The sequence below is a fragment of the Gouania willdenowi genome, chromosome 15 (genome assembly GCF_900634775.1).
Source record: "Gouania willdenowi chromosome 15, fGouWil2.1, whole genome shotgun sequence".
Lineage (NCBI taxonomy): Eukaryota > Metazoa > Chordata > Actinopteri > Blenniiformes > Gobiesocidae > Gouania > Gouania willdenowi.
The window spans coordinates 31,705,726-31,724,422 of record NC_041058.1 but is presented as its reverse complement, the minus strand read 5'-3'; the positions used below and the strand labels follow the sequence as shown (position 1 = coordinate 31,724,422).

The 18,697-nt window shown below is 42.7% G+C and overlaps 1 protein-coding gene across 2 annotated transcripts in view; it reads left to right on the top strand.

The window, feature by feature from the left end:
- The window catches only part of LOC114476529 (stromal membrane-associated protein 1-like), a 177,980-nt gene that overhangs the window by 50,176 nt on the left and 109,107 nt on the right, over positions 1 to 18,697 (top strand). For both annotated transcript variants that reach the window (XM_028468131.1, XM_028468130.1), the window contains exon 5: positions 17,572 to 17,637. In XM_028468131.1, coding sequence (XP_028323932.1) covers positions 17,572 to 17,637 — 66 coding nt within the window. The remainder of the gene's footprint in view (positions 1 to 17,571; positions 17,638 to 18,697) is intronic.

Below are 18,697 nucleotides of genomic sequence, written 5' to 3'. Positions count from 1 at the left end.
CTCCATTGTTGAATGCTGTGAAAGAACATACAGAAGAGGCAGATTTTCTGTGCGTTATTACATTCTCGCTTTGAACAACAGATGAGAGCTTCTTCTCATTTCTTTGTCTGTTCAGAGAAGTCTCTACTCCTGTAATGGCACCCGCCAATTGAGTCACTCATACAATTTTTTGCTGCATTTTCTCATGCAAAAGTGCACTGTGAACACAAAGAGAACCAAATCAAGATGATAAAATTATCAGTTATTTGTGTATTTGGCCATGTCTGGGACTATATCAGTGTGAAAGCAGCCAGAAATGACCTCTTAGCTGGTCTATAGCAGAAATCCATTTAAGTGCCTTTTTTGGCATGCAACCACAAAGCATAATTTCACCACTTAATTTTTCCAACTCAGGGTTGGATTCACTAAGATCTGAAATAATTATAATGCTGTTTTTTCACCTGTTGTGGGGAATTCACTAACTTTGAGCCACTAATAGGTGCGCATATAGACGTGGTTGATTTGTTCGTTCAACATGGAGTGGTGAGTGCACAGAAGCACAAAATAACATTTCAAGAAGTTCACTTAGAGGCAAGTGGACTTCTCTGTCTACTGCACAAACATTTAATAACGTAGAAAAAAAATAAACAGATAAAAATGTTTAAAAAACAAAACAAAAACAAAGCCCAAAAAACAACAATTTTAAGACCTAACCTAAAACCTATATTTTTCTCGTATACTTTAATGTGGGTGCTCTGCTTGGTCTTTTAACTTTGCTCTTATCAGTCCATAAAAAACAGATAGATTTGGACAGAAACCATCCTATTGATCTGAGTTAATGAAGCAACAATGTCTGTCAATCAGTCGATCAGTACCGTTTTAAGATGATTCACTGAGCATCATCCAGCAGGTCGGAGCTCCGAAAGCAGCGTTTGTCACGCGCAATCTCATTTGTTGAAACATTGTGCCATCGTTTCATAAATTGCGCAGCTGATCAGCTGATTCTGGCCTGGCATCAACGCGACACAAGAGTTTCAGGGTAAAAACATGAAGAGGAAGCGTGCGTTTGACTCCGTAGCGACAATCATGGAGCTGTGCGCAAAGCATCTTCTCTGCACCGCAGCCACACTGGACTCCACCCGCGTTGCCTCGAGTGTCCATTTTTTTTTCTCCGTCACACACAATTTACTCTCCATTTTCTTATTCAGTGGCTGTCTGTGGGTCGTACAATTCTCCGCACAAATAACAGTCATCACAAACAGTTCCTGGTTTGTGAATTGCATTGCACCCACTGCATTAATTTTTTTGCATTTGCCCCTTCCATTTTTTTGTTTTCCTTGTGAGATCCGCCTACTTTACATATTCTTTAGAGGGAAACGTGCTAAATTGATTGTCGGTGCATTGTGGCACACAGAACACGCGCAGTCCTGATTCCCTTATTAGCGTGTGGAGTGACGTTTGCACATGTTTTATTACCCCTAAACCTTTAGTGAATTTGCCCCTAAGTGGTAGAATGTGTTGAGAAGTGAGATTTATTTTCTCATGATAGGTGAGATTTACCACACTTCAAAATGTATGCCCAGATGTCTTCTTTGTAGCTTTTACATTTTTCTGTTCAGTTTTTGGAAGATTTCCAATCGTGTTTGCATCTAACGGCTGGATTTTGTGATTATATCACAGCTGTAAAGATAATTAATCTAGTCAGTAGTTGTGAGGAAAGACTCCATGTGGAAACGAGGCTTAAGTCTTCAGTGAGGGAGCTGTGATGTGCTGAAAGGCAATAAACAGATGGCAAAGAATAAGCAAGATGGAGATATAAAAAATGATGCCAAGGAAGCATTACAATAATGTAACTAATGCATATTATTGTAGCCATTGAGGTTTCAGGAAATATTTTTAGAAAGTGTTTGCTGAAGGTATGTTATGAGGTTTCTACAGACTGTAATTATGGTCTTTCTATTCCCTGCTGCTGACCTGCTTTCAGGACAGAGTCTGTGTTCCACAGTGCAGAAAGCATTAGGGGGGCTTCTCACTTACTTAGTCTGAGTTCTCCCAGGCAGGCTGCACATTAAAGCTCTATGCATGCAAATTAAGTAATGCAAATGAACCTTTCTTAATGTTCTCTGCTCTGCTTTTCCCTCCAGTCTCTGACTATTGCTCTTTGTTCCTCTGTCCATCTGGAACTGTCACAGTCTGACTGTGGAAAGCAAGCTATGCTACATCTAATACCAGACAGTGATTGCTGTAATAAGAAACACTGAGACACATGATTTTAGAATAGAGTCATCATTTATTTTAGGGGCACATGCACATTCGCACACAAATTAAAAGTTGGACTAGGATCAATCAACAGCACTACTTAATACCCAAATACATATGTATTCAGAATGTGTATAGCACATTTCATACACAATGCAGTTTCGTGTGCTTTATGATTAAAAAGTGCAACAGAAAACATTAAACAGTTCAAAAATCAATCATTAAAATTAGCAGTAAAAACATTAAATCAACAATAACATGATTAAAAATCTGCCTCGATCATATACAGTAGAGAAAAAAAAGTTTTTAACTTGGATTTAAAAAAGTTCCATGTGATGCTGACTTCAGCTCTGCTGCAGTTTATTCCACTTCTGTGCAGCATCACCATGTTTACTGTGAACTCTGGGCTCCACTATCTGACCTGTGTCCATAGATCTGAGAGACCTGCTGGGTTCATACCTGACTAACATCTCACTGATGTATTCTGGACCAAACCCATTCACAGATTCATACACCAGCAGCAGAACTTTAAAGTCTATTCTGAGGCTGACTGGGAGCCTGTATAAATACTTTAAAATTGGAGTAATGGGTTCTGACCTCTTTGTTCTGGTTTAGACCCGAGCTACATCAAACATCTACAGCTGAACCAGCTGTAGATGTTTGATGAAGAACATTACAATAGTCCAGTCTGCTGGAGATAAAAGCATGGACCAGTTTCTCCTGATCTTTCTGAGTCATTAAACCTTTCACTCTGGAGATGTTCTTTAGGTGGTAGAAGCTGTTTTTGTGATAGATTTGATCTGATGCTGAATACCAGATCTCAGTCAATCAGAACACCAAGGTTTTTGACTTGGTCTTTAGCTTTTAAAGATGGAGACTCAGATACTCACTGATAGCAGTCCTTTTTTCCTTGTTACCAAAGACAATCACCTCCATCTTGTCATGATTTAGTTGAAGGAAGTTTTCACTCATCCAGCAGTTTACTTTTTCTAAGCAGTCACACAACACCTCAATGGGACCATAGTCATCTGGGTTCAGTGATATTGTTGTTGTCTGCATAGCTCTGATAATCAACCTTACAGTTCTGTAAAATTTGTCCTAGAGGAAGCATACCCAGCTGGCATTTTTACGTCAAGTGACTGTTGAATCAATGTCAGATTTCAATGTCACTATAAAGTCCTGCCTTTCAACATAGTTTGACACATTATATATCTTTTTTACACTGTTTTTACTAAAGTATTATGTGTTGAACAGTAGCTCCAGGAACACCAAACACCTTGAAATGGATACATTAACACTTAGAATGCGGAACACTGTGATTGTCCTCAAACATGGTGCAAAAAAAACAAAACAAAGTGGTAATTTGTAAAATCTTGTTTTGTGTTTGACCCAAGTTTACAATTTTATCAACTGATGTACTAAATCTCACCATTTATAAGTGCATGGCTCTCTTTTTTGACATAATTCTATCTTTACTAGACAAGTAAGACATAGCAATCATAAGAACCTTTTGTGCAATTACTAATCATCTTGAAGAGATCTCATCTACATTACATGGAAAGCACCAAATAAACTGTTCGCAACATGCACAGTCGGCTAGGAAGAAGCCAATTTGTCAAAGCAAGAACAGGAAGAAGATTAATAAAGACATTTCACTGACGTAAGAAACTGCATGCTTTATTATCTGACATGGCTGAATGATCAAGTGTGCCAACATTTCACACACAAGCAGTCTTTTTTCAACATTATTTCTTATGAAAATCACATGTCGAAGTTTAACCTGGAGAAAAATGGCTCAAACATTGGGCAACATTGAACAAGGCAGAGCTTTGGTTCAATCTTAATTGTACTCCTTTCTGCCACCACCACCCATCCTCTCTGGTGCATATTTCAAATATTTTACATATATTCATCTACTTTGGTTGTTGTTGTATTAAGCTAGTACAGTACTCGTCGAAATCGTGGAGAGTTGTGCACAGTATTTTATCAAACTGTCATCCTGGAGAGCTGTCTCATCCCAGGACGAAACAGAGGGGGATAGGCCCACATTGGGTGGCCACCCGAAAAGAACCTCAAAATGTGAAAGTTTAGATTTTGGATGGACCTGTTGTCTCATCTGAAAAAGGACAAGCGGTAAGGCTTTGATCCAGTTCAGCCCTGTCTGATCCATACACTTGTTCTAAATGGAAATTTGCACTTGGACTAAATGGAAAAGTAATGCAATGGTTTAAGTCATACTTGGAGGAGCGAAGCTATTTTGTAAGCATTGGAAACTTTGAATCTGACAGATTCCCAAGTCCTGTGGGGTTCCTCAGGGATCTGTTCTTGGACCCCTTCTGTTTAGCCTTTACATGCTTCCTTTAGGACAAATTTTACAGAACTGTAAGGTTGATTATCAGAGCTATGCAGATGACACACAACTATATCTATCACTGAACCCAGATGACCATGGTCCCATTGAGGTGTTGTGTGACTGTTTAGAAAAAATAAACTGCTGGATGAGTGAAAACTTCCTTCAACTAAACCATGACAAGACGGAGGTGATTGTCTTTGGTAACAAGGAAAAGAGGACTGCTGTCAGCAATTATCTTGAGTCTCGATCTTTAAAAGCTAAAGACCAAGTCAAAAACCTTGGTGTTCTGATTGACTCAGATCTTACATTCAGCAGTCAGATCAAATCTATCACAAAAACAGCTTCTACCACCTAAAGAACATCTCCAGAGTGAAAGGTTTAATGGCTCAGAAAGATCAGGAGAAACTGGTCCATGCATTTATCTCCAGCAGACTGGACTATTGTAATGGTCTTCATCAAACAGCTACAGCTGGTTCAGAACGCTGCAGCTCGGGTCTTAACCAGAACAAAGAGGTCAGAGCACATTACTCCAGTTTTAAAGTCTTACACTGGCTCCCAGTCAGCCTCAGAATAGACTTTAAAGTTCTGCTGCTGGTGTATAAATCTGTGAATGGGTTTGGTCCAGAATACATCAGTGACATGTTAGTCAGGTATGAACCCAGCAGGTCTCTCAGATCTATGGACACAGGTCAGATAGTGGAGCCCAGAGCTCACAGTAAACATGGTGATGCTGCTTTTAGTTGTTATGCTGCAAAGAAGTGGAACAAACTGCCAGCAGAGCTGAAGTCAGCATCCAATGTGAACATTTTTAAATCAAAGTTAAAGGCACTTTTTTTCTCTACTGCATATGATTGAGAGAGAGATTTTTTGTCATGTTGTTGATGTAATGATGATTTTACTGATGATTTTAATTGATTTTACTGATGATTTTAAATGTTCTTATTGATTTGAGTTGCCTTGAGTATGAAATGCGCTATATAAATAAATTTGCCTTGCCTTGCCTTGCCTTGTTCAACCTGTTTTTCAGAGTACCGTTAGCTCTTTCTGTGGCCCCAGTGGACTCAGGGTGATAGCTGCAGTGCTTTCTAAGATCCATGTCTAATCTTAGTCCCAACTCTGTTATCACCTGGCTGACAAAATGTGTGCCATTGTCTGAGGAGGTTTTGTATGGGACGTCCCACCTAGGAATGATGTCTGTTAACAGTGCTTTGGCTAATGCTGTGGTGTTTGGTTGGAAAGGCCTCAATCCATTTAGAGAACATGTCTATGATAACCAAACAGTGTTTCTTTCCCTCACATGGTGTTAGCTCAACAAAATCCATCTGTAGGTGTTGAAAAGGCATAGATGGTGGAGGGTGAGCTGTCTGGCTATTCAATGGTTTCTTTCTGCCTGGGTTGTTTTTAGCACAGATCATACATCTTTGACAAAACTCGGCTGCAAAGGAAGAAAATCCCTGAGTGTACCACACTGTCTCAACTGAGGACATTATCCCACCCTTTGACACATAGGCCTGACCGTGTGTCAACTTAGCATAAGCAGTAAAAAGAGCAGCCGGCAGGCAAGGTTTTGAATCAGGGCCATACCAAACCCCACTCACCTCGTGACAGTCTGAGGCCTGCCATTGCGGCGATCGGCGGGAGTGACAAAGGCGGAGAGTTCAGACCGAGAGGCGACAGGTTGGGGAGAAGAGAGGAAAGAAGAAGAGGGAGGAACACATGTGCGGGCCGCAGATTTGGCAGCCGCATCAGCACGTGCATTACCACTGGAGACGTCATCCACAGCAGTGGAGTGAGCTGTGCATTTACAAACAGCAACAGAGGAAGGTAGCGGAATAGCATCGAGAAGAGCAGAGGGTGGAATTCAGAATCGGAGAGCCATCAGATTTGAGAAACCCACGCTGTTTCCAGAGCGCCCCAAAGTCATGCACAACCCCAAAGGTGTAGCAAGAGTCAGTGTAGATCGTAGCAGACCCTCCTGAGGCCAGGCGACACGCCTCAGTAAGGGCGCAGAGTTCGGCGGCCTGGGCGGAGTAGTGAGAGGGAAGCGAGGATGAGAAAACAGTGTCGGGGTCACGGGATGCTGAGCTATCCACGTAGAAAATGTAGTCAGGGTTAGTGAGAGGGACAGAGGAGAGATCAGGACGAGGAACCAGAGCCTGAGAGAGGACAGCAGTGCAAGAGTGAGGCTCTCCATCATCGGGGAGAGGTAGGAGACTAGCAGGATTAAGAGTGGAACACCGGCGGACATGCACATCAGGAAGACTCAAGAGGGTGGTGTTGTACTTGAGCCAGCGGGCCGCTGAGACATGCAAGGTCTGCATGCGTGGCTCTGGCCACTGGGTCAAGTTTTTTGGAGAAGTAACCACAAGGATTCAGTTTATCCCCGTGCAGTTGGCACAGGACGGAGGTCATGCAACCTCCTCTTTCATCCACAAACAGGGTGAAAGGGTGCTGGGGATCAGGGATACCCAGGGTCGGGGCTGTTTGGAGGATTGCTTTTAAGTCTTTAAGAGTTTTTCATCACCGCCCTCAAATGGCATTCATAGCCAGAAAAATCAGGAATGAAATTTCGGCAGAAAGAGCACATGCCCAAAAAGGACAACATTTGCTTTTTAGTCAAAGGTTTGGGAAGAGCGATGATGGAAGCCACTCATCTTGCCCTCACAGGAACTGGTGTGACCAATAAATTGGACAATTTCCTGGACAAACTGAAGTTTGGAAAGCGAAGCCTTGTGGCCCTGCGCATGGAGGTGGTGCAGCAGAGATAAGGTGTCTCGCTCACATTGTTTTTTGGAAGGATCTGCAAGGAGTATGTCATCGACATACTGGAGGAGGGAGGAGCCCGGTGAGAGGGCAAGGGAACAGAGGCTCTGCTCAAGGGCAGAACAGAAAATGTGGGGGCTACACATGAGGCCCTGTGGCAACCTGGTCCACGTGTATTGCTGTCCCTTAAACATGAATGCAAACCAGAACCGAGTGGACTGGGATACTGAAGAAGGCATTAGCCAAATCAACAACAAAATACCCCCAGCCTGTGAGCCAGATAGCAAAATAATAGGTGACATGTAGGAAGTAGCAGCGCACCTTTGATGAGCATGGATGATCTCACATCCAGAGCTCAGAGGGAGAAAGAAAGGTGTTTATGAGACAGAAAATGACGCTATGTGCAGAGCTGACGTTCCCAGCAGCGCACACTCCGACCAGAGCAAGTGTGGAATTCATGGGTAATGTGGCGATTGTGAGATAAAACCATAAAAAAACGGGGTAAACAGTGACCCTTTGCATGTCTGGGAGGAGGAGGAAGTTGCGTGTGTACAGACTAATGGGAGAGAAAGTTGGAGGAACGCCAAAATACAGTAAGAAATCCATTCAACTCTGACCAAGATAGCAAAATAATAATAATTTTGCCATCAAAAGCCCGGTCTGTGAGGTTTTTGTTTTGTTTTATATAAGGAAACAATGTTCACTAAAGCAAAAAAAAAGGCTTTAAAGTCACTGACAGGGTTTTTTTTTTACAAAAAGGCTTTTTTCTCAGCTTTTTGCTCTGAAACTGAAGATTTGTGTAAAACTTGCTCTATTCAACGGCTGATTACAAAAGAACGAAACAAGCCAGAAACAATTTCAATTTTTTTTAATGAAAGTAGAGGCTTCAATCTTTCAGAATCTGGTGTCAGATTTCAGATAGTCATAGTAGAAAATATTCTGTGGGTCATTTTTAATCGGCAAAATGCTCAAAAACGGCTGGCACTGAGGGGGGTAGAAAATCTCAGAATGGCTGGCACTGAATGAGTTAAGAGAGAGTCAAAAACGGGTTGGATCCCATCCAAGGCATTACGTCGAAGGGGTTACTGCTTCTTGTGGGGCCTGTAGGAGGACTTAGGTGTGATCACCACGGGAGCACAATCTCTGATGAGGCCAACGTCATACTTGTGCTTGGCCCACAGTCCGGGTGGCACCAACCGCAACAGGGGTGAGACGTCCCCAGGCTGTGGTACCGGCACCGAAGCCATTCTGTAGCCTGTGGACAGGCTGATGGCAAAAAGAGAGCGGAGACACTCCACAGTCATTGGGGGAACTTTAACCCGATAGACATTCATGGTAGGTGAAAACCACGTCAAAGGGGTTGGAGTTGGCTGCCAGTCGTCAGCTAAATGACAGCGCAGAACAAAAGGTCCCAAATCCTTCCACTGAAGTTCGGGAGCTTTCGCAACCGAAATGTGAGGGAAGGAGTCAGGAACGTCAAACAGAGGCAGCTGGTGTGCCGTGAGATGCATGGCAACTGCAGCGTGGTGTTGGTCAAAGTACAGGAAGTAAGTGGTTAGGTGGTGGTTTACAGCATCACCCAAAAGGGGGTCACCATAAAAGTCAGCAGCAAAGGAATGGTCTGGATTGTGTGAGACATGTGCTGTACAGTGGCTGTACTCAGGCTTCTTCAATGTGAGGTGTTGAGGTGCATGTTGTGTGGCCCAAACATTAAGCTTGCAAGCATCATCAAAATTAACCCACCAGTTGTAAACAAAAAGTGTTCCAACAGATTCTTCTACACAGTCTGTCAGCCTGAGGAACATTTGAGCTGAGGTTAAAGGTTGTGAGATCTCAATGCCGGCGTCAGTACAAGTGAGAACTGCTTTAAGTTTAAGAAGCAGGTCTCTGCACAGTAGGTTCACTGGACAGTTGTTTGAAACCACGAATTGATGAGAAAAATGTGTGTTTCCTGCTGGCCAAATACAATAAGCAGGTCTGGCTACAGGTCCGCGAGAAGTGGCACCGTAAATCGAATAAACGAAAGATGGGATGAGCTGTAGACGGCAGCGTTCAGAAAATTTAATCACTGAATTTGTTGCGCCAGTGTCAACCAAAAATTTGAGGGGAGTAAACAGACACGATGTCGGCTCATCAAGGGAGGCCTCAGAGTCATAAAGCAAATGCTTTTGTAACAAATCCCTTTGGGTTTCCCTTTGAGCCTGCATTTCTTCATCTAAATCAGGAAAAAGCCTGAAAAACTGATCCTCAGTGAATTGTTCCGGGTGTTGCAACGCTTATGTCTTTGTGTCAATCAGTTCTGGTAAATGTGTGTCTGGAGGTAAAATGGATGTGTCCGGTGTGTTGTTAGTCGGTGGTCTAAGCATTGTACCCAACGGTCGGACATCCACGGCTTCTCCCAAACCCGCGTCTGCCAGTCAGTCTGCCTGTTGGTGGTCGTCATTAGGAGGACGACCTTCATCACTGTGTCTAGCAGGGAATCGTTTGTTATCGTAGTGTTTGCCCTGTCGTCCGCGATTCTTGAGGGGACATTTATTCGACCAGTGGTTTGGTGAACCACAATTGAAGCATTCATCCCTTCTCCTTCGGCCTTTGTGATGATTGTCGGGTTGGTATCGTGTTCTGCCGTCACCCTCATATCGTTGACCATAGTCCTGATTGTGTTGAAACAATGTGAGGGGAGGAAAAACACCCGCATTAGCCAGCATCAGTCCATCATTACTTTCTCGTGCATTCGTTTCAAGGCCCTCGGCGTGTAAGGTGTATTTGAGGATTTCAAGCCAACGGTTCTTTCGCCATCCACCAGTCAGTGTTCTCTCGACTGTGGAGCGAAGGGAGGGGCGGAGCCCAGAAATAAAGCTTTTGGCTAGAGCCTCATAGGATGATTCGTCGGCTGAACTAAAGCCATGTTGTGGCTTGACATGACCACTGAAGGCGTTGACGCAAGCAGTCAATCTGCGGCTGTAGTCTTCGACAAGTTCTCCAGGTGCCTGTGTGCAAGCCTGAATTTGTCCCATATCCACGCGCACGTTGAAGGTTTGAGTGATGAGTGCGGCGGTGGCTGACATGTTTCTCCCATTCTCCATTTGGGTCCCACCCCAAAACAGTCTGCCGCAGACCGTCGATGTGGGGTAATTCGATGGAGGTCTGGATCCGGGCATTTTCAGTAGAAGACAGTAGAGTTTTGAGGAATCTGTTTATCTCCGCCCCCGTTGGGCACCAGACCTTGCAGAAGGAAGTGAGAACTTCTCCAAACGGTTTACCCCCATTTGAGATGGGAGGAAACTCACCCTTTGCTGCTGTAAACATCTCAGGTAACAGTGCATTGTCCGTTGCACCTGGATATTCAATCATTGGCATGGAGAAGGATAGCATTTCAATGTCAGCAGTGGAGTCAGCACGTACCTGGGATCGTGTTGTCGGTCCGTATTTGCATGTTTTTGGCTCAATGGAGGGCGCGGTTTGCACCGAGGAATCAGACTGAGATGGTTGCTGTGGAGATTGCACATGTTGTCGTTGAAGGGCCTGTTGAGCTTGTAGACCCAAGTGTGCCGCCCTTGTGTCATCATCATGCAGAGCTGGCTTATAGGCTGGTGGTGAATTAAACACAAAGTTTGGTAAAGTGTAGGAAATATGAGGAGAAGGAGAAGGCAGAGTCTCTGGCAGTCCAGTATGAGGTGTGTGTGTCATCATGGCTTGGCTTGAGATTGCAGTTGTAGCCTGTGGGTGAATGTATGGTGGAGCACTGGCTCCATCTAGACGACAATGAACATTACACTGTCTATTTGGATTATTACATTTTTCACCTGCGTTACTTAATTCAGCCAGCAGAGGGTGGCAGAGAGCCATGGTGGAAATTGCCTGGCCAGACGGAGGGACGGGGAGGGCGGAGTCGTGACGTCCGGGTACAGAGACATTGGGGGAGGAGGCTGCGTGTGTGTGTGTAGAGAAGGAATTGACCGGAGCTGTGAATCAGAAATAAATGGATTATTGCTGTGTTTAAGTGGTTCATTAATGTTTTTCTCTTTTCCCTTGGCCTGTAAAGTAGTGTCTTTTTTGTCCTTTGCAGATTGAAATATACTTTCCCTTGTCCAAGTTTGCAGGTAGCGCTCATGCGCCATCATATCCTGAACGTAATGGCTTTTTACCTTTGTTTTTTGTAAGAGTTTCTGTTCCTGCTCTAACAAGCTATCTTTAATTTGTGTCAGCTGCCGTTCGCTCAGGCTCCCCTTGGCTGGGAAGCCGAAGCATCCAACCCAAATAAGCAGCTTTTCACAACATTCATCACCATATTTTCGCTTCATCTGATTAATAAGAGGCGCGCTCCAATCCACCTCCTCCTTGGAAGATGCTTTGATTATTGCCCATCATTTCCCGACAGTCCGTTCAGCGCTATTCAGGCGCTACACACTGGCCAGTGATTCGGAACCCTGTCCGTGACACAAACACAGCTCAACTAAAGTCGTACAAAGTCAACCTCGGAGCCCAGCTCAAACGGTATTCTTTTCTAGACTCAAAGTAAAAAAAAAAAAAATCCGGAGCACAACTCAACATCACCCGTTCAAACGTCAGGGAGTACCCGGGATTGTCCGGAAACACAAATACAAACACCACTCAACCAGAAAGTAAATTACCCTCTAGGAGCCCTAATATCGGATTGTCAGGATGTATGGGCACTATGTTACTAACAGGAGAGGAGCGCCAGCCTCTAATCATAAATCACCACCGAGCAGAAGAAGACAAAAAAAAACGAGCTTCTTACCTTGGTATTATCGAATTGTCTAGAGGTCTACCGTGGTCCGTGCTTTAGTCCCGGTCTGCGAGCCAGCCCAATGCGGGATCGTCACCGGGGGTTTACCCTGCTCATTAAATGCTGGCTTAGGATATGGTGCGTCCACCAGTGTCCCCCCGTTTAACGGCAACCGCCGGGCGGCACGCGAAACCCGGAGAAGGATCCTTGTTCGTGAACGCCAATTGTCATGGCCAAATTTATGGTTTCCTCGGCTTTAACTTGTGATGGATGCTCTGCGTTTATAAATGATAAGAACCAGACTGAAAAAGGTGATGAAGTAATAAAAAAATGATGGACCAGGTATGGACCAGTGAACAATGGACCAGCAGAACTGACTCACTTAAACTACAATATATCCTCATTCAAACACTCATACCTACACTCCAGTTACATATGCTTCACTCACAATCCACCACATATATGTTTGTCTGTTCTCCCTTGTCTGTCTTTCCCTCTTCGTTTTATGAGCTCTCTTTAGGATTTTATGCTTTGATTGTACAATAGTTAGTCTAGATTAGCATTCTCCTAGAATAGTGATTTCTCTTCATTACATATAATCCTCACTTTTATTAGCCTAGAAATGCATTTTATCATGATTTAATTATCCCATTTCAATTGATGTTTGACGGTGTTTATTGTTGAATTGCGAATAAAAGGTTCAACGTAATCATTGATTCCTCTGATTCATTAAAGCTGTGATGATGGTGTAGATTTGCTGTTAATTCACTTTTCTGATTTCAAATTAATGGGTTTAGTCTAAAAACTTATATATTTCTCCTGTTAAAAGGAGTGGCACCCTGGCAAAAGTAATATTTATAATCATAATTAATATTATCATTTACATAACCCATTATTAATAACTCATCCTCCTACAACAGTTATTAGTGGACTTACTCTCATCTTCTTCTGACACTTATCCTCTGCTGGTTAGTTCTTTTCCCTGCCATGAAGCAATGGTATAAATACGTAGCCACTTTTGTATGGTAGACAAACTGCTTTGTGCTTCAGTTTTTTCTCTTCAATAGCTCTCATTTTTGGTTCCCTCTTTCATTGCGCAGTACAGCAATGTTAATCAGTTTTGAGTTGCATGGACTGGTAAAGAAACTGTCCAAAGCGTCAAGACTCTACACATCACACACATGTTTTTTCTGGCCCTCTTTCCTTTACAAGGCAACTCATGTCCCCCCCAAAAAACAGGAGACCTTCTCATTTATTGACACAAACACACCAATTGCTGCTGGTGAGACATGAATTTTTGCATTGTCTATTTCTGCTATCCTCTTTCATAGTTGTGCAATTGGGTTTTTTTGAATTTCTGACACTTTTTTTTTTTAGTTTTTGCAGGTGGTTGTCAAACTGAAAGGCAGAGATTTCATTCAAAGATGTTTCAAAGTGCCTTTCATCTTCAGTCAAGTGGATCAGGGCATGGACATTACAGGATAGAAAGATGGGTTGTAGAGCTTGGTAGATGTTCTATAAAAATACACTAGAAGTTCTTCAGCGTAGAAAATGGATGACATTCGTGTAATGTTATTGGAGTCCAACAGTACAGACATGGCAACTGACAGTGTCAAAAAGTGATGGTAAAAACTGTCTTGCAGAATACCTTGGAAAACAACAGGTCCAGTATATACTGTAGTAAAAACTGCCTGAATTCCATCGCTTTCCATCTGTCCAAATAAGTTAGGCTTCGTGGCTGTTGGGCAAATTCTTGAGGCAGCTTTCCACTGAGGGACAGGAGTTTTGCTGAAATTTCTCCAATTTGCCTTGGGGACAGCCTACACACTATATGTCCCTGTTTTAGAAAGTTCAGCAGTTGTCTGACAACCCCTAGGCAGACAACATGCACATAGTACAACACAAACGGTCTTATGCACTGCAAGCCTGCAGTGATCAGGGGTGAACAACCAGTTTGGTGGATGGGATATGCCTGTTTACTGAGGCGATCTTCTGTTCTTGCATTAATCTTTTCCTGCAACTGGTAATACATAATGTCCTTCAACGGTGCACCGCTCACAGCTGCTGTAAGAATTGTAGGATTTGATGCATTTTAGGAATACTCTCGTAGTGGCATCACAAATGAAAGCATTCACTTTTACATTTAATCTTCCATTTTGGAACTCAACCCCATGTTGTTGGAGTGCCTTCAGTTATGTTAAAAAAAACTAGATGTGTAATCAGTAACGCTGTTTGGCTTTGCAATTCCACAAAATAGTGCAACGATAAACAACTCAATCTTTTTCACAATACCAAGAATGGGCCAAATTTGTACATTGGATGATTTAAACCATGGCACACCATTTACACTGAAATTTAGCAGTATCTCATGTTCTGTTGAAAGGAAATCAGGATACTGTGTGCACATTTTCAAGTCTCGTCTCCACATCGAACTAGAGGAACTGGCCACCACATAGATCCCTAACTTCTATTTGAGGTGGAGTTCTTAACAGGGTTCTGGCATCTTTTGGCAGGTGGTGGCCATGTTTACGTAACACCAAGAACAGCTCATCAACCGATGTGGACGTTGCCTTATTTTCTACAGCCCATTTTGCCAAATCACTTCTTAGATCACCTGATTCCTCCTCGGACAAAGTTCCAATTTCTGATTCACTTTCACCATCACTGTCTGGCAGGCGGTAATCATCTCGATACTTGTCTTTTCCTGTATCAGACTGCTCCTGTGTCTGTATGTCTGTTGGGCTATCAGCAAAAGAGGGGCCTAGATTCTCATCTGAATCACTAGACTCCACCAATGCACGTAATTGTGCATTTTGTCGTCTCCATACATCTGGGAGTGAAAATAAAAACTAAATATATTTAAGCCTAAATGTTTTATAAAGAAAATCATTCAATTTGAAAATAAGTCATAAAAACATTCAATGCGGAAGGCTGTGCTCATCATTTTTTAGAATATCTTCCACATCAACCTGTATTTAAATTTTACAAAAATGTAAATTACTTTCAGGTCATCTTCTTCCAAATCTCTGGAAAAGAGAAGGCAGAAGAATGTGAAATCTCATCTTTTTTCTTAAATTTGTGGATGGAAAGTGTGTCAGTCTGCCACGTTCAACCAATAGAGACATGATTTTGCTACAGTGATATACATCTCTTTAGCCTCATTCTGAGGGCCAAAGTTGAAAAGGTTCTGTTTCCTCCCTCACTTGTTATTCCACATTTTGTAAAAAGTAATCTCCAAATCATCTCTCCTCTTAAAATGGACATAATACACGCCTTCTATCCTACCCTATAATAATGTTAGCTAAAACAAACACAATAATATAGAATATATATTATACTATTATATTATCCGGGAGGCAAGCCTGCTGATATTGTGGCTTAGCATTACCACTGGACCCGGCGCACGCACACTTCTGCTTTTGCTGCTGCTGCTCTGGTTCTACAGCGGCGCATGCACACTTTTCTGACTCAAAATCACAATAGCCGCTTAAATGTGTTTCACTGTAATGTGCAATTTTTTGCCAGAAAACAATAACGAGAGTGTGTTGATTGCGTCTACAGCCCATTTTAAAAATTGCTCCGAAAGTCAGTTTTCAGAGGGCTAAAACTCCAGAAAACAGGCGTTGTTGGGGTTCTTAGAACAAATAGAGATGGGTGAAAAATAGCATAATACGGTCATTCTCTTTAGCTAACTCGCTAGCATTTTAATTTCTTGTCAGGCAGCTAAAGAGAATGGTGGTATGTATTAATGGTATTAATATATGGGCCAGAGTCAGGCACACTCAAACTTTCTTTAGGAATTTTCTAGTTAAAACTTACTTGCTTACCGTTTTAGAGTTGTTACCACCAAATTCAACCACAGTCTGAACCAGTCCACGTGAAAATCTGCCTGACGATGATGACACAGACCCACTTTGTGCATGCGCAAACGGTGTTTTTCTGGAACCGTCAGGGCCAATAGTATCCAGTTAGTCACCGCCTTTGTGATGGACAACCGCCGTCCTCCAATCAAGCCCTTGTATTGAACGATGTTCCAAAATGACCAACCGGACTTTAGTTGCTCTCAAAATATGCCGGGAGATGTACAAAGTGCTTTTATCACGATTCAACAAACATTTAATTCAGAGTTGATCTTTCAACATTGTATCATTAACCACAGTTTTTCAACAGTTAATTGATCAGCATTGTTTGGATGTTGGAAAAACGTTATTTTTTTTTACTAACAAAATGTTTAAAAGTGATGGTTGTAAAAATAATGTTAATTTGAATCCATAGTGAGTTAGCAACACCACTTAAACTATTCGGTGTTCAAAGTTGTTTTGATGTTAACTCCACGTTTTTTCATAAACTGACATTATTTCAACAACATTTAAATGTTTAATGTCAGTCGAAAGCCAGTTGGGATACAAACGCTGAACAGGAGGGATCCAAGAACACAGCCCTGAGGAACCCCACAGGAAATGGTTATCTTGAATTAAAAAAAAAACCCAAAAACAATGGCACTCACACACCCACTGTCATCTTTTCCCTGTTGGCCTGCATTCATCTTACACTCAGCTGAGCACGGTTCCCTCAACCACATATGACATATGCATGGCACAACATCATCATTAGACTTTAGGTTACACATTGTCCACTACAATGCATAATCAACATGTTTGGTTTGTCATGTACATTACCGTGTGTGCGAAACATCTCTTTTTGCCTTTTTTCCTCTAATCTGTTGATGATTGTTTTGTTTTTTTTTTGTTAAACTGCTGACTGTGTACATGTAGAGCAGTTTGTGTATCCCGCCTCATCAAATCAACGAGTCCTTGTCAAGGCAAGTTTTACTGAAGCTGAATAAGAAAAAAAACATTATCAGATGTAAAGTAGATTCTTTGCCTCAGCTCCTCCTACTCTGCTACAGCTCTGTCTTTATTAGCATGAGAATGAAGTCGGGATTGCATATTAAAGTGTGAAAGACTTATTTGCAGCCTGCATTTGCAGACAGGTGGTTGTGTACAATAGAGTGACCTTTAATTTCAGGGGGGTCACTGAAGGATATTGCTGCTGTTCTGCTGTATGTGCGAAAGAGAAGTAAGAATAAGCTTGTGGAAACACCCAGTTGTTGTTGCTTGTAGTGTGCAGGCGTCAATTTTTGAGCTGCCGCCAGCCCCTCTCACAAGTCAACAGCTGGTTAATAGAGGTCATGCAACCTCTCTGTAACTATGTGTTATTGCAGAACTGTGAGACCCTGTGTGGATGCAATTTGTTATGTGCAGCTGAGGAGAACATCCTTCTGTTGCAGCGAGGAAAGGAGAAACTCTTTCTTTTTTGAAGCTAATTAACCCAGTTATCCTTCTGCACCTCTTCATCCCCTCGGTGTCACTGCTCACTCTTCTTCTTGTTTTGGCTGTTGCTTTTCATTTCTGATTTTTTTCTCTTTTCATTCAATGTCTATTTCTGTGTCTCTGTCCTCCAACAGAAGTCATCTGAAGCTGCTTCCCTCCCCAACTCAGCATCTTCGCAGGCTGAGAGGAACAAACAAAAGGTACAGGTCGAGCTTTTTTTAATTTGTAATAATTTATTCTGCAGGGACAATAGGGCACAAACAGGTCTTTAAGATATACTGGAGCTGCATCAGGATTTCAAAATGTATTCTAGATTTGACAGTTTTTCAAAATCACACAAAGCCAAGATGTTCTTGATTATAGAAGTATTACGAAGGTGAAAGATTGCAGTTTTAAAGTGTTTTGGGCCATTTAAAATACATCATGTGTTGCCAGGGTCTAAAATCTGTCCTCAGGCCTTCAGAGTTAACAGTGCGGGCACTTGTAGCTTAAATGAATGGAAATAAAACTCTGGCATTAACCAATTAGCTTTCGAGTCGGCTATTGTAACCTGACCTGCTGTAGCACCAGTACGAGCTTGGAGCCAGTCATGGGGCGTAGTACGTTTTGATTGGATAGCGTCAGCCTGTGGAATTGGCTTTGGCTTTTTCTGTATTGTTACGTTATAGAGTGGGCTCGACTTTGCACTTCATTCAGTGCTGGAATTGGGCCGTGCCTGGTATCAGTGGATAGGTCTGGTCCTCCCGAGCCTGAACATGTGTCTCTTGTGGCGTTAGAGTCTGAATTGAGCACCCTTTTTGGAAACAGTATAATGCCTACTAAAAATTTACTTTCAAAATAAAAGTCTCCGACCCGGCAGTTTCAGCTCTCCATCCCTGCACCGCGCGCAAAGAATGCACTCTAGGCTCTCAAGAGCATGCATGCCCTCTCCTTGTCCTTGTTGATGGTGTTTCTCCCAAACACCTGCGACACCAACCTCCACCAGCGGCGCGAGGATGGAGAACAGACACGGTCCCGGCCCGATCAGCTGTTTTCACACTAGGAAGCGGTGACCGAGTTGACAGCTCTGAGGTATACTGCAGTGACATGACCAACACAATTGATCGATCATACTTTTTTTCATGTAATGAAGTAGTGTCAGGATCGGTGTGGGCAATATCTGGACCGGGAGCCGCTGGGTTGACTGGTGTAGGACATCTCTGAAGGCCCAGGTGTGAAATGCACAGCCTGCCACTGTCAAAATGTCATACATACTACTCA